General features: G+C 37.9%; 1 protein-coding gene across 1 annotated transcript; it reads right to left on the bottom strand.

Moving 5' to 3' along the window:
* Positions 1–250: 250 nt before the first annotated feature.
* Positions 251–23295, bottom strand: nt5c2b (5'-nucleotidase, cytosolic IIb). Its single transcript, XM_085161428.1, has 18 exons — positions 23085–23295; positions 21465–21584; positions 16715–16788; positions 10947–11064; positions 10530–10625; positions 10319–10410; positions 9475–9532; positions 8776–8869; positions 7262–7315; positions 7029–7112; positions 6784–6825; positions 6556–6663; positions 5903–5969; positions 5622–5792; positions 5344–5395; positions 5001–5061; positions 4537–4713; positions 251–4268 (listed from the first exon to the last, which is right to left on the bottom strand). Exons 2-18 carry the CDS (start codon positions 21563–21565, stop codon positions 4029–4031), a joined length of 1689 nt encoding a protein of 562 aa, XP_085017554.1. The 5' UTR covers positions 21566–21584; positions 23085–23295; the 3' UTR covers positions 251–4028.
* Positions 23296–25054: the final 1759 nt, after the last annotated feature.

Raw genomic sequence — 25054 nt, 5'->3', positions numbered from 1 at the left:
TTTAATTATGTCCTGACATGCAAAACCTTTGAACTGAGCCTTGAATTTCCCTTAGTCACTGATCAGATGTATAAGTGTTAGAAAAGTGAAACCTTATGTCAATAATAAAATTTAATATATTAGGAGTGTATTAAATACCTTAAACTTTAGTTTTAGCTCTGGACTATAGATACAACAATATATGTATCACCTGGTTTCAGGTTCCTAAACACAATATCGAGAGAAGAAAACCCAAGAAGCAACAGCAAAATATTACAAACTATCTTTATTCTACATTTTTATGTAATTTACTTCAATGTACAGTCTAAAGGATAATTTGTGGAAACACACAAAACACTGTTCAGAAGAACATAAATTGATATGCATAAAAACAAAAGTTTACTAAAGGTTAGAAAATGAACAGTGGAGTTCTTGCACCTGTTAATACAGATGCATTCTGGGCATCAGAACACAAGATAAAAATCTTCTAAAGCACTGTAACCTATTCACCAGTCTTTAGTTAGTTCCAAGTTGTAGTGACAGGTTTATGAGATACTGTATAAAAATGAACAAAAAATGTTATATTTTTTAAAGAAAACCATATGAAAAGGAAATGGCAAGGTCTATTTACAGTTCTGTAAACAGAGACCATTGGAAAACACTAGCTTAGAAAAGTAAAAATCCCATGATGCTGATGACAAGGAACAAATTATGATACTTAACATGCTAGTCACATTTCCCTTCATTTTAAGATTTTTTTTTTTTTTTTTTTTTGCAGGCTTACAGTTTGTTTTTTTTCTCTATCCTCTCTGTGTAAACTACACCGACAGCAGCCTCACATAGAAGTCAAACTGATGCTACCATAACGGCCACAGCGGAGCGGATACTGTTGTTATTTTCACATGAAATGATGCAAAGACAGTCACCTCTTCCACGCTGGCAATGCAGCTGCATCATGTAGCATATCCAGTTATTCTATGTTCAAGAAACAAACATCAGAACATAAAATATAAATATTTCACTTGTAAAAAAAACAAAAAAAAAAAAACAAAGCCTAAACAGCTGTAATATGTTCATATATGTTCAACATGGTTTTATCCAACGCATTAAGCACATTCAGCACTACTCACTCCACATCAAGCCAAACCAAAAATCATTCCAAAAACGAAACGGCATGTTCCTTCCCTTTTTGTGGCCTAAGTCAAAAGGCCGATCCAACACACTGAAGACAGAAGAGGTCGAGACTTACTTTAAAAAGGTGAGGCAGTTTAACGTTGTTTTTAGTGGATGGTAGGAAAAGGGGGAGAAAAAAGTTGCTGTTTGAAAAAAAATAACATGAGGCAGCACTCTACCTTGTGTATGAACACTGATGCCACTGACATCTGCATTAAAGATCCTGAAAACTTTTCCATCACCTTTTCTCGATGATCAGCAGAGTCCAGTATGAACAAAATCTGAACAGTTTTAATTTAATGGAAGATTTTTTTCTTTCAAAATTCTTTTTAAAAACGAGAAATTGAACTAGCAGGGACGTCATTAACTATTTAAACCAATCAGTATAGAACGACATGCATTCCAATGGCAGTTGTCGGGTAGTTTGGTCATTAGGTAAGTTTGCGTGTGCATTTTAAATTAATCTGATTGGTGCCATTGGAGAGGGGCTCAAACTTCAAGCAGAAGTGTCATGTTTTGTTTCCATCGTCACATTTTCCTTTTATCATAACCCCTACTAAACCACCTCAACCAAAGTTTTCAAAATTAAATAAAATAAAACTTTTGATATTGATTCAAAAATTGTTTTTCCATTTAGGATTTTTTAAAGATAAAAAAAAACCTAAGCAGAAAAGTCCACATAATACAAGTTGTTTCAATTATTTAAGCTATGAAGTCTATAACAAGCTTCATAGCAATCACACAGTGACTGCATAAATGCAACCTGTCAATAAAAATTTGTGGTCCAACGTGGACTGAAGGTATTCAAATAACTAGAGTCAACATGTTGCAATCAATCTGAGCGCATCTCTCTCCAAGTCGCGACTCAGCTGGTTACCAGCTGGTTGTATTCTGGTTATATTCCCATATAACAAGCAAGGTTGCAGAGTGCTTATGTCATTTTGCAGTTCAATCGCTATCCAGCAGCAACTATGCCACCATTTGTGGAAGAATTTCTGAATTTCTATGAGGCTCTGACTGGACTCTGAATACAAGTAGTTAATATGAATTTCTGCGTATGTAAACAGAAAACAAATTTGCAACAGATTTGTGATTTTGCAAATTCATCACCATAACGTCAAAGACAGACTGAGCCCATTTTGCTGTTGCAAACTGATAACAGGTTGACTCCTTTTGCTATTTTATCGCCATCTTAACACAAAACACACTTTGAAGAGAGCAACTGACTGTGACTGGTCACAGACATAATTCCCATAATTGAAGAAATCATTTCAAAGGCAACAATTTGGAAGTTAATTGCACACGGTCACAATCATTTTGGTCGTGCCACATCATATTATGCAGTTTTTCCTACTCCGACTGTAGCGTAATAGAAGTCGTATAAGACGAAGTGTGTAAGGTGTTTTAGAATAAGTTTTCAGGAGCTTTAAGTTTAACAAGCTTGTATTTTGTTGCAACGATCAGAGCAAATGCAAAATCAAGCATTTAATGTTCGAGCACTTCACTCATTCTGACCTGTGAACACAATCTACAACACATAGTAGTGTTAAGAAGCCCGCTAGCAAAATACTGTAAACACAGTTCATATTTCATCCTCCTATGAATGGCATGATAATACTGGACCTGTGGATAAAAGTCAGCTAAAACTCATTAGACCTTTTCAACTAAGCTTTTTGTCAAAAACACTACTTTCATTACATGCCGAATCCACTTTCATGTTCTTTCCTTTTTCACACACTTCGCAAAATAACAAACTTGAAGACCTTGTACTGTACACCCCCCTTACCAAAAAAAAAAAGAAGAAAAATCTGATAAATGAAATACTCAAGTTATACTTCTGAAACAATCAAGCTGACAAATACTGCATAACAGCCCGCTCATGGTGTTGAACGATTAGCTCATCTCATTTACCTTACAGGTATTTATAGAAACAGTACTGTGTTTCAGGGTAGTCATAGAGACTAAGGATAAAATATAGATACTCTGTCCTCTTTGTTGCTTGGTAACAAAGCATGAATTCAATAGCTTCACTTGTGTACGCCTAACCAAACTCCAAACAAGTCAAAGAAGATATTCATCTGGGTATCGAGTGGTTTAACACCAGCTTGTGCTTCAGTTTTGTCCAACATCTTCTTTGCTTACCGTCACTCAGGATGCTAAAGTCTGAATGAGTCTACCGTGACAGAAACACACACAGAAATACTCTTACATACAAGTTACAGCTCTATAAAGACAAGCAAATAAAACAAAATGGATAAAAATAACTTGAATGTTGTTCCCATGTTGCATATAAAAATGTTTAATGTCTGCACTGATTTTTTGGCACTTACGCTGAAAAGTGTTTTGCCCGTGACTGCAATGTGCATATTCTGTCAGTTTGCGTTACACTTCAAACTACAGTAGAAAGTCCAAACCTGGTGGATTAAACCGTAAACATGACCAAAACTAAGTGATCCACCAGCAGGACTTAAAACTCAGCTTATAAAAAGATAAAGAAACGTGGTGTGTGACGTCTGTTTGAGTGTGTGTGCTCTCTGTCTGTCTGCTGGGAGAATTATACAGAAATCAAATGAATTTACAAATCAAGAAGTTTGTGTTTGTTTTCTTTTTTAACTAAGCTCATACAGGTTTTGTTTAGAGGACCGAGCATGCAGTCTTCTGACAGTCATATGATCTCTTTTGCTACTGGTCCTTTACACTTATCCTCAGAAATTTGAAGAATGTGTACGTGTGTGAGTGTGTGTGATCACACATATGCACACTGGAGATGTTTTCCCCTCTCTGCCTCGCTTTGAAAGCAATCACTACTTGACTCTACTAGGAAAGATAAGAAGGCAGGAACGGGAACATGGCTCCCCTCTAAAGGTCCTATTATATTACTCTTCTTCTTCCTCCTCCTCCTCCTCATCATCATCCTCATCGTGACAGTGAGTGATCTCCTGGGGAGTCTGAGGGAACAGGTTGGGTGGTTTGATCTCGCTGAATGAGCGGGTCAGCTGGTTGCGCTTGCACTCTAGCTCTTTGCAGTCGCTGCAATGGGTGCGGTTGCGGGTAGCCAGCGGGGACTCTGTGTCGATGTCCACGTGGGTGTGTTCAACTGTTGACTCATGGGGCATCTGGAAGAGGAGAAATAAGAAAAATTGCTAAGCGATAGAATATAACTGGTCATATGATCTTGACTAATTCACCAAGCTGTATACAGCATTTTTTACACAACAAGAACACAGTTAACCTTTGAAATGTTTTACGAACAATGACAGATCAGAACTGTAACTTTTAAGAGACAATATTTTAGTATGTGCATCAGTGAAGTGTGGCAATGTGTCTGCATCTTAAGGGTGCGTGGTTTCATTCAATTCCCCCACTTTACATTCAGATACTCACTAGTATGTGTGATGCTCTGAAGAGGTAGCTGAAGGGGTAATACAGCAGGTTAATGAAGGAGGCTGCATACAGGTCGGCGTAACGCATCACTTGTGAGGCAAAGAGAGTCTGTCTGGAGCCACTGCGGAACAGGCTACCCATCATGCCATAGCACATGTCCATGTCATGTGTCACTTTCTACAAAGCAAGAAGAAAAAGAGAAACCTTCAAAATCACGTCAAAAAAGAGGGACACTGATTCATTAACCCTGGAAAGTACGGTTAATAAATTATTTGGGATGTCGTATTTGTTCAGTGAAACAGCTGAATCTGCATCTTTTTCCGACAGCCTATGAGAGACAAACACCGACTGAAAGGGCTCTTTGATGAGGCGGCTTAATGATTAGTCTCTATGAAACAAACAGCACTAAAACCACGTAAGCAGCACATCTGTTGTCATAGCAGCAGAGGTCATTAAGGGTGTACCTTGATTCTCCTCTGGATAGTGCTGATATCTGGCCTTTCATTACTGCTGCTATCCAGATGCCTGAGAAGGAAGCAGGAGAAAAAACGATGAGGACTGGGTGGGGGTGAGGATACTGATATCAGCCTCCTGAAAGATGATGAGTCAAAGAGGTGGCGTAACAGAGAATTGCGCCAGGCTATAAATAACGTCAGTGAACCTGCTTATCAGGTGCACACTTTGACACTTTAGACTTTACCCTATTGGCCCTGTGGGTTTCTGTTAAATATATGCAAACAGACACTGTTACAGCCGGGGGGGGGGGGGGGGGGGGGTGTTAATGAGGCTAAAGGTCACAGTTCTTACTTGTAGAGTTCTGCCAAGAAAACATCCAGGCCCTGGAGTTCCTCGAATAATGCTGGAAAACAGAGGGAGAGCGTGAATCTCTCTCTCTTCAGCACATACATGTACAGTTGTTGTACAGATGTTTGAAATGTTGAGAATGTATCCTTTGAGAGTGAGATCATTTACAGGTTTTTGTTTTGCACTTCCCTTCTGAGACTGAGAAAACATGCAGCCAAACTGACCCTCCCACATGTCTGCACACTATGTGTTAATATGAGTCAAGTTCTTTCTAGACTCACAGCTCTTGTCAGTCCACACGTGAAGCTCCTGGGCCAGCTCAGGTATAACCAGGAATGTTCTCCAGCCTTGACGTTTCTTGGATTTGAGGATATCTCCAAAAATATGGTCCCCGATGTATACTATGTCCTTTCCCTTGGCCCCCAGCAAGTCACACACAATGTCTGAAGAGCCTGAATGACAGTAGCGTGTTACCAACTATGTATGCATTCTTAAGGTCCACGAATGACAGATGAATAAAGCCTAGCTCAAAGAATGAATGATGAAACAAATAAAGCCTTACCTCCAGAGTAGACTATCCCATGCTGCAGTGGTCCTGTGTAGGTTCCTATCTTTAGACGTCCTGTTGTCTGAAATGAAGAAAATAAATAAGTCACTAAAAAGTGGGTCTGAATAACCTAAGTGAAGTGAGTGACTGTTTTTGAATCATTCTGCAATTGCTCCATCTTCCTGAAAACAATCATTGAATTACTTATGCACTGATGGCATATTTTTAGGGCCTTTACCTCTGCGTTTTTCTGGCATAAATTCATGCTTAAATTTACATAATGTTATGCTTTTTAAATCATTGTGATCATTGCCTTCCCATTAATATATATGAACCAAAATAATTGACAGATTTTGTCTAATTTGACCCTAGAATGGATCCCAGGTTGAGCCAGTGACTAAAACAAAAATGCAAACTACGCTCGAACGACTATCTAACAAAAAATTCACTCATGCACTCTACACTGTTTTCAGTAAGCTGGCCCTCAGTTTGAAACAACTGGTGTGTTTTTGGAAAACAAAACGAACACTCTGCTCTAAGAAATCCTGAACAGCCCTGACTGAACAGCAAATAAGGGACAGACTGTAAGCCACAACATAACACATGCCAGCTAGGGTTCACTTATAATATCTTCTCTGGCCAGAACTCTCTGTTCTGATTGTGCTTACTGTGTCCACTTGTCTGAGCACTGTACCCTCTGCGAAGAACAGCGGTTTCCTGGCATCCACCAGGATCAGATCAAAGTAGGACTGCCAGGGCCGGTGCGGGGTGCCAGGCTGGGGTGGATGGAAACACACAAACATGAGTACAAAGATAAAACCATGATGTACATTTATGTTTGACAATAATAAAAAACAAATTCTTCAGCAAATAGAAATAGAAAAAATATGTTTTACCTTTGGGCCATGAGGGAAGTCGAACAAATAGGTCATGATTTTCTGTAACACAACACAACGTCTCTAAGTCTGATGTGACACATACTTTGCTCATAAGCTAATACACGTGTTACCGACAAACTGGTAGAAAACTAATAAAAGGATCTTGGCATTAACTTACTGGCATCTAAGTCTTTCACTGTTATTGCATTACTGTTTTCCCTAATCAGTAAGTTTCCACCATAACTACACACACACACACTTACATCAGTGTATTTGTAGTCACTGTTGGTTGCCAAGAAAACCTTGGATACTTCATTCATTCGGCTGAGAAGAAGAGGCAGCTTTCCCTGGTGGGAACAGAGAAGAAGAAAAGAAAGAGAAAGAATGAAGCTCTAAGCATCTTTACAAACCAGCCTCTTCACAGACTACAAGAGTGTGAGACACTGTGTGTGTTTTCTCTGCAGCAGTGCACTCACAGTGAATACAAACTACTTACATCTTTCACTACATACTTCTCCAAGTTCTCCACAGTCTTCTCCTTCAGCGTACCCTGCAATGTGAGACAAAGGGGTTAGCAAAATCATCAATAACTATAGATATCAGTGAATAATGCTGGATTTCCATCTGTTTCTTTTTCATTAAAAAGCTTCAAAAACGCTGATAAAAACTCTTAAAATGACATGTAAACCTAACTCCTTTGTTTGAAATTGCATTAAAATTGGTATAATCTTTCTATCCATTATCATTATGCAATAATGCAACATTTCAAAAGTTTAATCATTAGCTTTAAGACCTCACCGAAACGTGCTTACACATCTTGAACTCACTGCCTTCAGCTCAGAGTGATGTTCAATTTTAGCACATGAAATTAAAACAGCTTTCTAGTGTCAAACTCTAAAGAAAACACAATAAAGATCAGACATTCTAGTGAAGTAACATTTTAAAGTACAGCTGTATAAACACAGCTGTACTTTAATAGCAGTTTAGAAGCAGTAATTGGTGACGACTGCTGCAGAACCTTTGGGACCTTGTGTTGTTAAGTTGTGGCACAATCAGTGGTAGTGTTTCAAGAGTATCTCTAATTCTTCTGTAAACAACTTGTCTTTTTGCAAAGGTTTAAAAATTGGTTTACAGTCTAGGACAAATATGCATGGTTTAACTGCAGTTTATTTTGGAAACAGGTTTTAGTACTTTGTAACTGAATATAAGACATAGTTGACAGAATTTTAACTGTGAGTTTGTGTTAGTATGTTAGTGCAGACTGAAACATATGTGTACAGAAAATATATGCCTGCATATGAACGATGTGATGAATGGCATTATTATTAAGACAGTCTCAAAATTTCCTGTATATGTCGTCTTCACAAATACATATCAAATAAAAACTGGGAGACATTATCCTGATGTTCTTAAGGAGATATTACAAACTTATCTGGATTCTGTCCACAGACTCGATTCAGACATCATATGAGGAAAATTTTACAGAAGGATGCCTTCTGTTGTCACATTATGTTATATTCGGCCAGAATAAATTAAAATTAAATGGTTGTGTGTGTGTGTGTGTGTTTCATTCTTTGTCTTATCTTTTAGGGAGATCATAACAAAATGAGGCTTAAATTCTTACTTGTCACTTTCTTAAGCGACAAGTAAGAAATCAAATCAAATTACATAAATTCATAGCAAACTTATTAGTACTTTATAACTTGCGATTAAGAGACACAGCACTAACACAAGCCAGGTATTACAGACTCAAAAGGCCAGGTTATCTGTGTAAACGAAGAACTCTTTCATGTCAGGAAGGTAAGGTAGGACTTCCACCAAGACAGAGGAAGGCGTATCACAGAGATGTCAAAAGTATGAGAGGTTGTGATGATATAACATGCCAGTATGTTTACTTCAATTCAATTATTCTTTGCAATTTTGCAATAATTTATGCACTCTATTCCATCACATGATCTAGTTTTAGTTCCAACAAATCAGATTAAATCTTAGTGGTTTCATGTGTTTTACCTTGAAATGGACCCAGTCAACAGCATCCCGGACATCCTGGAACATGCTTTTAAAGGACATGAAGAGGTCGCCATCTTTGAAGCCAGTTTCACAGCTGGGGGAGGGGAGCAAAGACACACACGTACACAGCCGTCGGACAGGCCATAGCTTTATAGAAGGTTTTCAAAAACATGACATTTGTTTTTTGTTTGCTTTTAAATGGGATAGCCTTCCCTTGTTGGAGGGGTCCCCAGCCAAACAGGAAAACATTCTCCCCCTAAAAGACCAACAACCAGGTTTCAGAGGACAAAGGACATGCAACCATTCCAGATTACATTCTCAAAAAAAAATTACAGGCCATTAAATCTCCTTACTTTAACATTCAGAGGATTATCTTGTTGTTATATCAGGATTTCATTCTCTGCAAATAGTTAGTAATTGTTTTTATTCCTATCTGAATTTGATAAGAATCCATACTTTTTCACAATTGGTAGAACTGATTAATAGATATAGTAATTGTAATCGAAACGAAGGGTTATTCGACTGAACTCCCATTGGATTAACAATAGAATTAGACGAGATTAGCAGCTGAGACACCTGAACCCTCCCATGCGTTAGGGCTTGCTCTTGACCCTTTGTGGCTTGCAACTGTCATGGTCTCATCATGCGGCGCCCAGAAACTTGTTGCAGGCCAGATAAAGCAGAGAAAAGTTTTCTTACCTGTCATATCTATCACAGTTGGTGAAGAAATCCACAAGGCAAGCAAAAAGGTAGGTCTCTGTGGAGGAAACAGGAAGATTGGAAGATAATGTCAAGAACCTCAGTGAAATTATTTGCCGCCCCAGCCTTCCAGATTTAGATTCTGTTGTACACATTCATCCCATTCTTCTGTATGGGAAAGTTCTTCCCACCACCACCACAATACGCCAATTTTTATCATCGGACTTAAACACTGATCTTATTGTTAAGCCCACCAGAGACTTGACTTTATTTAGCAGCTAAAGAAATAGAGAGTCAGTCTGTAAGGTATGATCCATTTTATATGGCTTCACACTAAGCCACCAGAATCACCAGCAAGGCCAGAAGCATCATCCCTGACCAATCCTCCCTTAACATGACCTTTCCATTCTTTTCCCATTGGGCAAAACCATTACTAGCTGAACATATTTAGGGATAATACTCCAAGCTATTAGGCTCTTGAAGATGCATTGAAGCTCTTATTAATTCACTTTACCTACATCAGGTTGTGCTCATAGAATTGAATTACATTGGGCAGTAAAATGTGTATGTATATATCGTGCATTTGCAATATTAACTGTACTACTTGCACTATGGAGTGTTCCCTTCTGCAATCTGGACTATATCCTGCTGCACTAAAAATCACTTTAAAGGTAGATACACTGAGCTACTATGGGCTGATCTGTTACATGCACTTGTATTTTGTATCACGTTGTGCGGTGCTGTGTGTTGTGGGATGTGTCTTGTTTTATATGTGAGCACACCATGATAATTCCTATCAGTTGTTTTGTTGAAATGGCTACAATAAGCTTGAACTTGAACCCACCTGGCAGATTGAAGAGGGTGTTGAGGATATAGAAACGCTCTGTATCATCTCTCTGGATAAACTTGTTGGGGTACCGTTCACGGATCTCTGGGCTGGAAAAAGCAAAAAAGCACAAAAGGCAATAAAATGTTTTATAAAATGTTTATATTTATGATGCTTGCTTGTATGCAGAGATCTGTGCATTTTGAGGGGGAATGTTGAAAATACCTACCCTCGCAGGAAGTTGAATCCATGGACACAGACCAGGATATTACCGTAAGCATCAACCTTCAACAAGTTTCCATACATAGTATCAAACACAAGGCCTCTGAAAAAAGGAGCAGAGGGATGCATGATTTTGCAATACACGAGTAAAACAGCCTTTCTAACTTTCTAACAATCATATCACTTGGCACTTAAACTCCTGTCACTCGTTATCTTTTACTACAAAATAAATACAGTGACACTGAACTTTGCACAGGTGATGGGGTTTTTCATACTATTACTTGGCTAAGATAGATATCTCAGCTAAAGGGTTAACTGGACTACAAAGTTTAGAGATTAGGCAACAGAAACAGCAGTTGATCAATAAGCTGATGGCCACGATCAGCCTCATGATATCTGTGCAGAGAGATGGGATTGGTCTCACCTGGTGGGAAATGATGGGTCATAGACGAAGCTCAGGAGCTCCTGAGGATAACCGATGGACACTAGCCGTTCCACTGTCAGCTCAAAGCCTAATGATTCATATTCAGGTGACTTATACACTACAAAGGAAACACATACACATTAGTTTAGTAAATAATGCCAGCTGCTCATAACAGTGTCCTGTAGACACTTTAAAAACTGTGAAATGTTACATGAAAGTAGTTAATATTATATAAATGCACACATATAGAATCAAACAAATGATTGGTTATCAATATAACAGATTTTAAATCAGATGTTTAAAAACTTTTTCCCCTGTTTATTTGAATTTGTATTTATTACCTTTTGTAGGATAACTACTTTAATATTGACAGTGATGCTGTACTGAAATGGTATCGATCTGAAAACTTGACTCAAATTTATACAAACAATGTTGTATTTAAAAACCCCAGAAGCATAGTCTGTGGGGTGATTCGATGGCAAACAATGGTTAAAGAGGTGATATGCATTTTGTTGCACTTACTCAAGTTACACAACAAATAAGTTTGAGTTTTCAAAGGCCACCTTATCCATTTGAGATCATCTTGTCTGTATTTTGTCAACAACATGTTTTCACTCTACTGGAACATCCCCTCACACCCAATGCCCTTCTCAGTCCTGGCTACCAACACGGACCAGGATGTTCTGCATGTAAATCCACAAAGAAAGAGGATCAGGCGGGCAAACGAAAAATCACTTGATGTTAAGCAGTGGCTTTAATGAGCCCAACTGACGAGCCCCTAACCCGTCGCTGCCAGTGGTAGATATTTACCCCAGGCTAAACGAAAAGCGAGACAGGAGTGGGCTCTGGAAATTAAAACATACAGTGATGCAAGGCTAAAAAAAGACTGGCAGAGGATTAAAATGCTTTCTGACAGGGGGAAAGAATATGTCAGATGTTATAAATATGAAACAGAGAATGCACTGGTGTTAATGCTTGCTTTCTATACCCCCAGTGGGGTGGTGAAATATTGGCTCATGATACTTAGAGAAGAGTTAGTTGGAGGGAACAGCACTGTAGGTCAAGCAGGAAAACATCTGTGTCCTACTCTGGAAAATGTGTGTGCATACACAAGTCCTGGGTTATACAGAGAGATGATAAGTACACAGAGAAGTACAGGAAAAGCCTGGGTTCAGTAAAGCTCTGTTCTTTTGTTGACACCTTTACTCTGTAAGCATGAATTCAATCCAATTTTATTTAAACAGCGCCAAATCACAACAATAGTCGCCTCAAGGCGCTTTATATTGTAAAGTAAAGACCCTACAAGAATGCAAAGAAAACAAAGAAAACCCCAACAATCATATGATGTAACTGCATGAGGCAGTTTCTGCATTATAATCACGTAACCTCTTGTAGTTCACCCCCTGCTGTGTTCTCCCAGTAAACAGGGTTTGGGCCCTCTGCCCAGAGCAGCAGCATACACCAATATAACTGCATTCCCCCCCCCCCCCCCCCTCCTCTTTGCTTACTTGTAATATTCCTCATGAAGCTCTGAGTTGCTACAAAGAAGTCTATTTTAAAACATCTTTCCCCTATGTCACCCTCTTCACTTGAGGTCACTGGGAGTCTCTCTTTACATGTTGTCTTTTGGAAATTAGTACATCCCTCTAAGATGCTCATGTTTGCTGCATTTTTTGTAAACAGGAAGTTGGGTTATTGTTGTTTGCTGTGTCCTTGACTCTCTCCCCCTGTGGTGGGAACTTCAGAGATCTGTTTCCCTTTTTATCCCCAATGAGACTGATGCCAGATAATTATACTCCCACTGCTGAGCAGCAACGTACGTCTCCAGAGTTTATAGGCCAGGCCACCACAGGCCTACATGTAACGTAGACCTCTTGCATACAAGATAAACAACCAGCAGAAAACCTTTCTGCTGATAGACCCTTATCTCCAAATCAGATATAGTGTGTCATACAAGGAGACTCTATCTGACCCATTTCACTCAACTTATGTCTTAATATTTGCACAGAATAAAGTGGAAATGTAGGCCTCTGTGACAAATTTACAACACTATGAAGCATATTGTGGGAAAATTAGAAAGCTTAAACATTGCCTCAGGGGCCCACATTCCAGCCAAAAGTCTGTGAGAAAACTAGGACAAACCTGCTTGTATCTCTCACTGCAATCTGGGCCTAAAACTGTGTTTGAGCAACTTTCTGCAGGGTATTACGTGTTCCCTTTAGGAGCAGAAGAACAGATGAAGCAATGTTGTCTCAACCAATGCTAATTCAGTTTACAAAGTCTTACAAAATGTATGATATTTGCAATTTGTTTGCACTGAAGCTTTAGAATAGAACAAACTTTTCACCTCTTCTTATCTTCGTGTTGAGCAAAATGGCACAAAATGTCTCATTCTGGAAGTCACTGTACGTCATTACACTGATGCATGACGACAATGCATCATGAGATTGTCTATAACAATTTAAAATACTTATGCTGAAATTAAAAACAAGCCCTAAAATCACATTTTCTTTGACCGTCTTTATTCCAAGAGCTATAGACAGTCATATGAACACAAAATACTTTAATTTTTTGTTTAATTAGTTTGTTTAAATTGCATTTCTTTTATAGTCCGTGCTCTTCTCAAACGTTTGAAAGGGATAACAGGAGCACAGCTGGTAACAGGCGATGGTGAGGTCTCCAAGAACCAATCATAATTTCTCAATATCTGAATTAAAATGGAATTCCCCTGTTGCTGGCATAGTGAAATTTGATTACACAGCAAGCTTTATGAATGGATTAGATTGTTGCTTCTTTTTTGAATACATTTAAATGTATCAAAAATGCTTTGACATCTGAAACCAAGGTCACAAGAACTTTAAAGGCACCTTAATAGTTTTTTTCCTTTGCATTCCTAGCAATATTTCCTTTCCAAACTTTACCTTTTTTTTATTTGATACATAAGATGTGATTTTTCTGAGCTTTTTAAGGCTATTTTAGTATGTCACTGTAAGCACACGGATTAATCCAGAAAAACAAAGACAATTATCTTCATGAATCAGGACATGGAGTGCATTTCCTGCTTCAATCACAATCGCATACCAAAGTAAAGAAAAAGTTAACTTTTTAAAACGTTTTATAATATGACCGTTATCTTCAGCTTAAATTCACTATGCAGAACTGCAATATATACTGAATACACACAGTAGTAGTCTTTGCACAGTGTGATATATGCTAAACTGATTACAGTTGACAGGGACTGTGTTTAAAATTCACCCAAAGCCTCACACAATCTCCGAAGATAAGCAAAATCATTAAATTAGGTTTTGCATACATTCAATTAACTTAAGGGTTTTCCCCGAAACCCACTATTTTTTCAAAATGCTTAATGACTGCGAAAAGAATTACTGAAAAACTGCTCTTGGTTTCTCTGAGTTTTAGACTTTCTTGCTCTGTTTGGAAACACTCGGCACACAACAGACATGCCACAATGAAGGCAGTGAACTCAATAAAAAACACAACTCTTTAATCATGTTGACAACTGCTCCCATCCACTCCCAATATGTTACACTCAGCCACCGCGCTTGTTATGCAAATTGTACATATTTAAGACAGGAGCCCCTCATCTCTGTAGGAGCAGCACTGTAGGCAACATCTTCACATCATCAGAAGTGGACAGTGGAGATTGAAATAGCAACTGATGTTTAGTTTTGTCATACTTTCTAAACTATAATCTGTGTTTTCATTTGTTCATGTGTACCAAAATTTCCTGACAGATATTACTGAGTTTTTACATAGTGATTTCAAAAAATAAATTATGTTTCTGCTTTAAATCTCTATTTTTATAATCCCAATCTTTCTTCCTTATCTTTTTCCATAAACATTGCAAAAAGCAAGTAATATTTGAAATGTACATATTTAAGGCGTGCTGCACATCTGAACCGCCTTCTATCACATAGCGTTACATGTGATTAAGCAACAGTCAATCTGAGGAAGCAGTTCTGTGATCAAAATGTGAACACTCTCCAAAGATACACGATAGCCACCCTTCAAGCAAACATTAACACTTGGTTATGAGCTCCCATAAAGAGAGTCATGTCAACAGCTGAGCATCTGTAAAATCTCTTATACCCCAAATGGTGATAGGGGTCCAGAGTCAAAGAAGAACTACAAGTGACTCTTGTTCTCAGGGGAGCCGTCATTGCTGAACTCAACAAACAAACGTGACCTGTTTTCAAGTCAGGGAAGATTTATTTTTAGATGTGTAGAGACCGAAAACTGGAGCTGAGTCACAGAACAAAGTGGCATGAAAAATCAGGATATTTTTAGCCAGGTTGCTAGCCACTAGGAAAAAGAACATAGGCAATTAAGTCTGTGTTACAGAGAGCTACTGCTGGCTTAACATTTCGTTATCCTAGTGTTATGGCATACTCAGTGTATCACTATCATTGACCTAAATAATACTTTGTGGACAACAAGCTGTGGTTCAGGGGCAATGGTAGGGTACCCAAATATAGAGCTGAAAAGAAAGGGATACTGTAGACTTCAACATCTACACCAAACATGAGGTCACAGCACATTTAACAGCTAGGGATTTTTTTTTCCAGCTTCTAAAGGCACATAAATAAATGCGCTCTCAAAATCTAAATTTAACGTGACAACCACAAAGTTGGTTTCCCTTTCAATCAATGCCACTCCAAGACCCTTTTATAGATTCATTACATAACGTTTATCAAGATAGGAATGGTCATTTTGACAAGACTGTATTGTTGATGACAGCACAGACGAGCCATGTAAACTGAGAATGTGCTATACAACACTCCAGCCAACTTGGCCTGCATACCAAAACCCTAAAAAGTGCTGATTAGTTAGATCAATAAGTGATCAATTGTTTATTAAATCTAAAACACTTTTGGACCGTATATAATAAACGTCTCTTAAAAACTGGCAAATTTAGAATTAAAAAGAAGTAAAAATAAAAAAGATCAAAATCATAAAAATAATTATAATCTGACTGTGACTTTGTCATTGGGTCTTTTCTTTTCAGCCGTTATGTTGTAGAGTTAATGGTATGCTTGGGATCATTGTCCTCTTGCATGACCCAGTTTCGACCATGCTTTAGCTGTCTAACAGATAGCATCAACTTTGACTCCGGTATACAGAGTAGTTCATGGTCAGCTCAGTGACTGCATGGTAACCAGGTCCTACAGTTGCAAAAAAACAAACAAACAAAAAAAAAAACCAAATTATCACCTCTTCACTACTGTTCTTGACAGTTGGTATAAAGTGTTTGTGCTGATATGCTGTACTTGGTATTCAAACTGTGCATTATAGTCAAAGAGCTCCACTTTGGTGTCATCTGTTCGAATGTCATTGTTCTACAAGTCTTGTGTTGATTTTCTGTTTGGGGTTTTGTTTTTGTTTGTTTTTTTAAATTTGGTTTTAAAATTTTCTTTGCATTGTCAGAACTTGGGGTAAATTTGTAGGGTTCTCTCCTGGGAAAACTGTGAAACTGTGATAACACATCTCAATCGTCCCACTTGCTGATGATCAATTAATCAACTGTATCCGATTAGCACCTGGATGCTATTTACAGTCTTAAGTCCAGGAACCATTTAGGGTATAATTTGTTATAATAGGACTGCATAGTACTGTGAAATCGCTTTTTCAAATGATAAATAGGCATTTTTTTCCCTCCAATCACTGACTTCATTAGTTAACTGATTATCCAAACTCTGATCTGATTATCACTGATTGTAATTGATTGTGTGATTGTGTATTTAGCTTACCTGCTAAAGTGTAATCCATATCAAAGCCAAAGCACTTAATCTTCTCCATTGCCAAGCTTCTGTTGACAAAGATTCTGGGGGGGGAAAGGTTTCTGTAAATTTTATGTAATCATCCACAACAAATTATGACTAATAGCAGTTGCCCCAAGTGAGAAAAAGAAGAATGTTATCCCACATATACATATCCAACAACTGTCACTTTTTCTTCCTAGTGCAACTTTTAAATTTTATCAAAAGGTACATCTATAGATTTATATTTTATCAAGTCAGGTAATTTAGACTCAGTGCCTTTCACTGTGCATGCGTAGACTGAGGTGTCAAAATAACTGTGAAAATCAAATATAGAAAAATACATAAAGCAAACGTAAAAAACACAATAAAATAAAAATGTGACTCTTATTAATAACGGTGTACCTCTTATTTTGGCATTCTTTTGTACAGTTATGATTACAAACCTAGGTGTCACCTCTATGAGCTTGCAGTTTGAGTTTGTTTGCCAAAAAAGAAAAAAAGACTACACCAAATAAACAATGATATAGGTGATTTATAGATTTGACTGATAGTTATAGCCCTATTTTTTCAGATTTTCTGTACAGTATCATTACTTCAAATTATTCTATCCACATAAATCATAAAATGAAAATATGATAAGTTCTAACATGGACAAATCTTGTTTACTGTTGGGTGTCCTTAAGTGTCTAATCTAAAGGTCAGAAAAAAAGATGAAGTTACTACTAATACTACTACTACTACTACTCCAAATTTGGCAATTACCACACAGTGTAAAATAATAAATTCTGTTATTGTGTTAGGTACAGAGCCTTAAGAAGCCAAAAGGCAGCTTATGACAACTACTTAAGAAGAGCTTACCAAGTCATTTCAGCCTTATTAAACACCAATATATAACACATAATTAACTACATTTTAGGTGCTGTAATGAAAATGAGAACTAAATATCCATTTCAGATCACTTCATCTTTGTATGTACTGGAAATACCATGCCAGGATGATGGTTCTTTGATACTTTCATTATTACAAGTAGTTTGTTTCTCTAGAGCGTATTTCATGAGATCTACTTGCTGGCATGTTCCTTAACGATAAAAGTAAATTAATACACATAATTAGTTCTGATAATATCTTAAAATACTTTAATATAAAGTGGCCACGATGAAAGCCAGCGCTTCATAGACACAGAAAATACAGCCACACACTGTCTGCGTAACTCCGACTGCTAGCACAGACCTACATAACTTATCTTCTACAGCTGTGACATAGTTGAAATTCTATACAAGTCAATATTTAATCATACAAGAACCGAAATATGTATCAGACCAACAGAAAAATCAAGAATGACACTACATTAAAAACAAGGGTGAACTGATACACAAGTCTAAAACTGCAAGGCATCTAATCTTCTCATTTTTCTGTGACAATGGTCTATTTATCTTCACCAACGTCTAAATCAGTTGTGAAATACCTGGCAGCGGCTCCATAGTGAACAAGTTCCCATTTAGAGCAAAGTCCACGACACGACTGGCAATGCATTCTGTGTGAAATTAAACCTCGGTTTGACTCTCCGGTGGTCTGACACTGCTCCAGCAACGCAGGGCAACACTGGACCCACAAACAAAGCCCCCCTCCCTCTCTCTCTTTGCTGTCTTGCCATTCAGAAATTTTCTGACTTGTTGCAAAAATGATTGTGGCCATTCTGCGTCATTCTCTGTTGTTGTGTGCTGTCAGTCAGGGTTGTTGTGAACCATGATGTTTGTGGGCCCTCAAAGACATCTAGAACAATCACAAGTCGGGTAGAATCAAGCACGCCAGTGCCACAAGCTACAGCTGCTTCCATTACTCACATCTGGTTGAATATATACATTTGTCGTTGGCCTACAACTACTGGTTATTTTTTAAATTCATTTTTGTGGCCGTGAAAACTGCCAGTTGTGATTTTCAACAGAAAATTACCTCTTCAAATATCCTTAGACTTCTTTATTCAAATAAAAATTTAATTAAATATGCTTATGCTGTAACTGTTAAAAAAGTTAATACTAATTTTTACTTTCTTTATTTTTTTAATGTAAATCCTTTCTTACAAATAAATCAATTTTGTAGATGAAATTAAGTGCTACTGAATCTCAAACTGATCACCTGTAAAAAAAAAACCAGATATACAAATTCAGGTTAACGATCTTTTAAACTTGAAAAACGTGTACTCAAATATCAAAATGCTATATCAAATTTGATCATCTATATTTATTTTATATATTTAGTTGCTTATAAAAAATGAGCCTATTCTGGCCTTATTTTGACATTTAACATTTAACACTGGCTCATCAAAATAGGATGTGCTCCTGATCAGCCAAAACAAATACAGTCAAGATTTCGCAGGGATGAACAAAGGATTTAATGTTTAAATCTTTTCTATTTCTGTTTTGCTGCTGCCATTATGATGTAACCTCTTGCCAGATGCCTGTGGGAGGGGTAGTAAAGAACGGCCATAAATGATAAAGCGTGCCCCTCCTAAGATCAACTACTGTAGTCAGCCTTGACTTTGGCCCTGCTGACATTAGTATTGCTTCAAATAGCACCTACAAGTGAATCCCTTAATAACTTTTACTCCATCTGAGCGCAGCTGAAGAACAATCAGCCAGATTTTTTCCACTGCGCTCTAATCTCATGCAGACAGTGACTCGAACGTTTATCTGCACTGGACAGAGCCATCAGCCCTCTGCAATGTGATATACACGAGGTGCACTGTTTCGGCTGAGCTCTTACTTTGTTGGAAAGGTCTTTGTGAGTCTGTAAGATAAACAAAAGGTCACGCTTAAATCAGAAATGATTTCACTGAACAAGAACTTCTGTCACATTGTTTCAATGAGCACCTTTGAACTTTCACTTAGCACTGCATGTGTAACCCTTTGCTGGTTCATGAACTGGTTGATTTATTCCCCAGCAGCACATGCAGAACAAACAAATGAGTGATGGTTTTATAAACCTTGTGAGCACTGCATATTATATAATAGCATGGAAGAAAAGCAGTGCCCATTGTAAACATGCCTTAGAGTTAAACATTGAAAAGAAACACTCATTTTATTGCTCTGACAGGGAATAAACCCCTGATTATGTCAGTATAACTGAACGAACTTTACTACAAGCAGGTAAGGAACAAGGATGTTTATAAGTAAAAAGATATATTAATGGTCAATAAAGCTACTATAAAGTCAAAGCCATAAACTCCCTGCAAAACCAACTACATGTTTAATATGCTGAGCATAAACAGGATCTGGATTCATCCATTTAGCCCGTGGGTCTTGTCAATCTGCTGATGTTTCATAAGTGAAAAATTTTGCATAACAGCTACAAAGACCACACCCTAGTCACAATCAATTCTATGAAACATCTAAGGCAGCACAGCCTGCTTCACAATCGAAGTGACAAAGAGACATAGCCTAGTACATGCTGAGCACCAATGGCAGACTACAAGTAAAATAAGACGGGAATTAAACTGGAAAACACAGCACTCTAACAGGATAATCACAGATATAATCACAGATTAGTCAATCACTCTGTTCTAATGACAATAAGTGATACACAATGTAAAATCTAAGAAACACACTTTAGTATATTTTTAAAATGTATGACATGCTTTGCCATGGTGAAATAAATAGTAACAAGCTACTGTCATAAACTGTTGGGTAAGCCAAAGACCACCCAACACAACTCAACTGGTTAAGTCATGATTTGAGTTATCGTTGTTATAGTTACTTAAAAGAGCTATATGTTACTGTTGGTGTAAAAAATAAATTAATCAATCAATCAATTCTTAACGGAAATACAAAAAACCCCAAATACATTTTAAAAAAACCTTAACGAAACAATGTTTCTTACTAAAGAGAAAAACATCATTACAAAATAAAGACACAGAGGCAATACCTTTAGTTTTAGTTCCAAATTCCTAAACACATTAAGTATGAGGCAGCAGTGTGAACTGAGTCTGGCACATGTAGATAGCTGTGAGTCAAATCCTGTATTGTAATAACTGATCTGAACTTTATAAATTTGTCCTTTAAAAGCAGACCCACATTATAATAACCAAAGACTAGAACTAACACTGAAACTGAGAAAAATAAAACAACATTTCCAAGCAATAAAAGCTAAGCTGAAACAAACAAACACAATCGTGAAACAAAGGAAATTTAACTCAATTTCTTTGACTACTCGCTGATGACAAATCGGTAATAAAAAGGAAACAAAAAACACAAATATAAGCTGTCCGAAATTAATAATGGTAGTTTCTTTAGTGTCCTGATGTCTGTAACAGAGGGGCCCTGGATTCCTTTGTGGTTCTGTATATAACTATGCAATTCATTCTGTAAACCCCTCTGTGGTGGGTGGCCATACAATCCATTGTTTTAACAAACAAAAACTGCATATTATTAGTTTTCATATTACAGAATGGACGTCCACAATATTTTATTATTACCTGCAGATTTAACCTCTGAATGAAAGCTGAATTATGAGCACTATTAATCCTTATATTACAAGCAGTATGTTCTTTATGTTGTGCTGACAGCCCCAAATTACAAATGCTCAGATCTTCCTGAAATCTATCATTCATTTACTTTCATTTCTATTCATAAATCAAAATTATCAGTCCAGGGGTTTTATTTGTTTTTTCCACAGTAGTCCTTGTCTGGCTGCTTAATCTATGCTGTGAAATGTCAGTGTGTCCCTTGTGGATGTTTCATACCTGTGGTAGGGCTCCCTCCTGTACTTCTTCATTGTAAGGCCGTCCATGTTGGCGGGCAAGTCTGCATAGTTCTGCAGTCTGTCACTCCATGAAGTGGTCATCTTTCTAACTGTTCAGTCTCTGGAGAGACAAGAAGAAAGAGACACAGAAGGCCTAAATTTAAGTTACTGAATATCCATGTTGATCAGACAACAAAAGGGGGAAAAGAAAACATTAGAAGCAGCAAAGTCTGTGGTGAATAGAAATATAATTCAATCACACTTTGTCCTTTAGACTTTAGAAGTGGGATTATGTGGATGAGCTAATCAAGTCCCAACCTGTAGAAATTGAGTGGTTTAAAACTTGAAAGGAGCCAAACTAATATCCTGATAATTTGGTTATCATCGCCTAATTATGGTGTTTCCTGTGTAATTATCAAACTAGGATTAGATTACACAGTGGACGGTGAGGATTTACTGTATGTAAAAGTTCAAGCCAGATTAAAATGAGAGATAAAACAAAGACATGTGATACAATTTAACATGGGGATCATGGTAGTCAGAATATGAATGGGTCCTTATTTGGTTATAACATCAGATCACAAGCAAAAAAGTTGAGACCTAAAAAAAGAGACATATGGGAAGTCTTGTGGATTTATGCTCCAGTGGAATGCAAGCCTAGTTTCTGGATTTGTCTTTTAGCTTAAAAGGCCAGTGTTGTGTGTTTTTTTTCCTCTTATGCTGACATGCTGTCATTCCTGTACTGTTGCTGGAGGCGGCAGGAAGGAAGGGTAGAGATCAGCTTTCTTCTTCTTAGTGCCAGCACAAAAGCAAATGAGAATCACATGCTGAGGCAAGGATCTGTCAACAGGGCCACGGACATAAAAAACAAACAAACAAAAAACACTGCAATCAGTGTGCAGCTTCACAGAACACAAACCAAAAGCTTCAGCTGATTTCATCTGAAATCGTATTTAAAAACAAGTATGGTACAACTGGTAGACAAATCACTTTTCTGTTATTTTACAGCTTGTTTGCTTTCTTAGCTCTATCTTAATTGCCCATGTTGTGAAATGGGTCCTATGGGGTCAGAAGGAAGCTCTGGCTTGCAGAAATCCACAGCTAAGCATTACGAAAACCTGCTCAACTCAACAGTACTGCACACAGCAGCTGAAAAGCAAACATAACTTAGAGCAGGCTTTGTTTCCTCTGCTCAGTCTTGGAGAGAGAGAGTGGATCAACGAGTACTGCAACTGTACAGTGGGTGAAGCTAACTGTCACTTGTTTTTGGCGAAGAAATCACGCCAGCTCTATCCTTAACTCCGCAGTCAGAGAAAACAACGGTGAATACTCACAGATTATCTGAACCTAATGCAAAAGTATCTCGACAAGCTAGAACATCTCGTTCGCGGGGTTACCGAACAACATCCCGTTATTTACCACCGGACTACGGCGCTAGCTAACACTCCGCTCAAACCGCCTCCGTCCAGCTCTTCTTTATCTGACATTGATGCGAAGGGCAGCCAGAGGTGGTCCAGGCACAGCTAACGCGTTAGCTGGCTTTGACACAAAAACACGAAGACTTGAAACTGTGGGAGCAGATTTCACTTTGTTCAGCTGCGGTTGGCGTTACTGTACTCACCTCTGAGTTCCTGAATAAAACAAATGCGCCGTCGGTTACTCTGAGCATGCGCCTTGAGCTGCGTGCAAGTCGCAGGAAAAAGTGTATATTCTGACAGAAAGCTGTGGGCGAAGCGGTGACGAGTACTCTGCAAAGCCAGGTATGTAATAGCTGTCCGTGCCCTGCCTGCTCCCTGCTGTCTCTCTCCCTGCTGCCAGCTGCTGTTATGAGACATTCAGAGGGCGGCGTTAAGTTCTGTCTATCACAGAGGGGCGGGACCATCAAGCGCCGTGGCACAAACACGTGACCCCACTTGAATTAGGCTTCACTTTATTACAAATTAATTAATTAATTTAGAAAAAATAATATAAAATAACGATTCAATAATAATAATAATAATAATAATAATAATAATAATAATAATAATAATAATAATAATAATAATAATAATAATATTTGATTTTAGCAATATGCTAAGCAAGTCTAATATGCATATGCAACTTCTATACTGGGTGTGTCAAACAGGTGAAAATTGCATAAAAAAACTACCTTTATTGCAACCCCTAACCTTGAAAATGTATTGGTTGTAACCTCGGTGATGTTAAAGTCCTGATTTCCATCAGCTCATTGGCATTCATTCTAGGATTAGAGTTGATTTTTGTTTCTGAAACATGCTAAACAGGCAAATTTTCAGAAACTATAAGATGTGTGTGTAGGTTCTCAATCATTCAGGTCATAGTACTCACTCTCTTTCCAAGAAAACCCCTTCATAGGGGCATTGTGAGTTCGTCATCTGGCCCCTCAGCCAGGACCAATTTACCTGAGACCCTACACAGGCAAATACCCTGACAACATAACTTACTAGGGCACACAAATCCTTCCATCATGATAAGATGGCGATATAGTGGAAAGACCCAGCTTAGGTGATTCATCCACATGACTAGCATGTGTCCTAAGCATGTACTAAGTGAGGTGTTCCAGGCATGTCCTAACAGAAGGGTGTTCCCAGGTAAACCCAGGATATGTTGGTGAGAATATATTTGTCAGGTAGGTTTAGAACACCTTTGATCCCCCAGATGAGCTGTATGTGGTGGTGGTGGCCATGCAGAAGGAGGTCTGGGCTTCTCTGCTTAGACTACTGTCTTGTCAATCTAGGCATGGTTAAGCAGCAGAAAATGGATGGGGATGGATGGAAAAACAGGTGTCTAAAATGAGGGCTGTTAACACAATTCAAATCCTGTCCCTAACCCTAGATGACACTCAAGTGACCTGATGAGTGTTAAGAGGTTAAAAGTAGCAAAACAGAATACAGAAAGTAAATTCCATCTGAAAGTCAAATCTTACAGGATAAAGCTTGTTTTAGGAACAACACAAGCACTAATTACATCTTGTTTGGGATATGACAGTTTTGCACAGTCATAACAGATATATTTTTTTTCATTTGTGATATGTGTAATCACAAATGGATATCACAAATGCAGCTATGGGTATCTGAAATGTCACTGTTCAGAGTTCACTGTTCTGCCTGTAGACTCACCCTATAGCATAATAAAGATTAGAGGGAGGCTAATCATTTGCTCCCAGTACAATCAGATTATTAAATGGTCACGTAGGAAACTTTTCATGGTTTTGATCATCTTTCCATTATTTTGATGCAGATTTTTAATGTATGCACTTTATACTTCTTTTCCACCCCGTCTTATGTTTTGTTTGTTGACGTGTTCTTGGATATTTATCCATCTAGCTGTCATACTGCAGTCAGATTTGCCAATCTTTTTCCTCTTGGAATGTCACTGCAGAAGTACCTGTAATACAAATATACTCTTGCTATTAAATGTCATAATAATTTAATGTGCTGTCCTAAGTGAGCAAATCCAGGATGTTTTGATTTAGAGTCCATGGCTATAATTAGTAAAGTTAAATGCCTGGAGTGTAATGCTCTGTGTAATGTTCAAAACTAAGATACCACCAACAGTGAGTCAGTGTCCCTT

This window comes from Neolamprologus multifasciatus, chromosome 6, assembly GCF_963576455.1.
Source record: "Neolamprologus multifasciatus chromosome 6, fNeoMul1.2, whole genome shotgun sequence".
In the NCBI taxonomy this organism is placed as follows: domain Eukaryota; kingdom Metazoa; phylum Chordata; class Actinopteri; order Cichliformes; family Cichlidae; genus Neolamprologus; species Neolamprologus multifasciatus.
The sequence above is the reverse complement of the archived record's forward strand: the minus strand, read 5'-3'. Positions and strand labels throughout refer to the sequence as shown.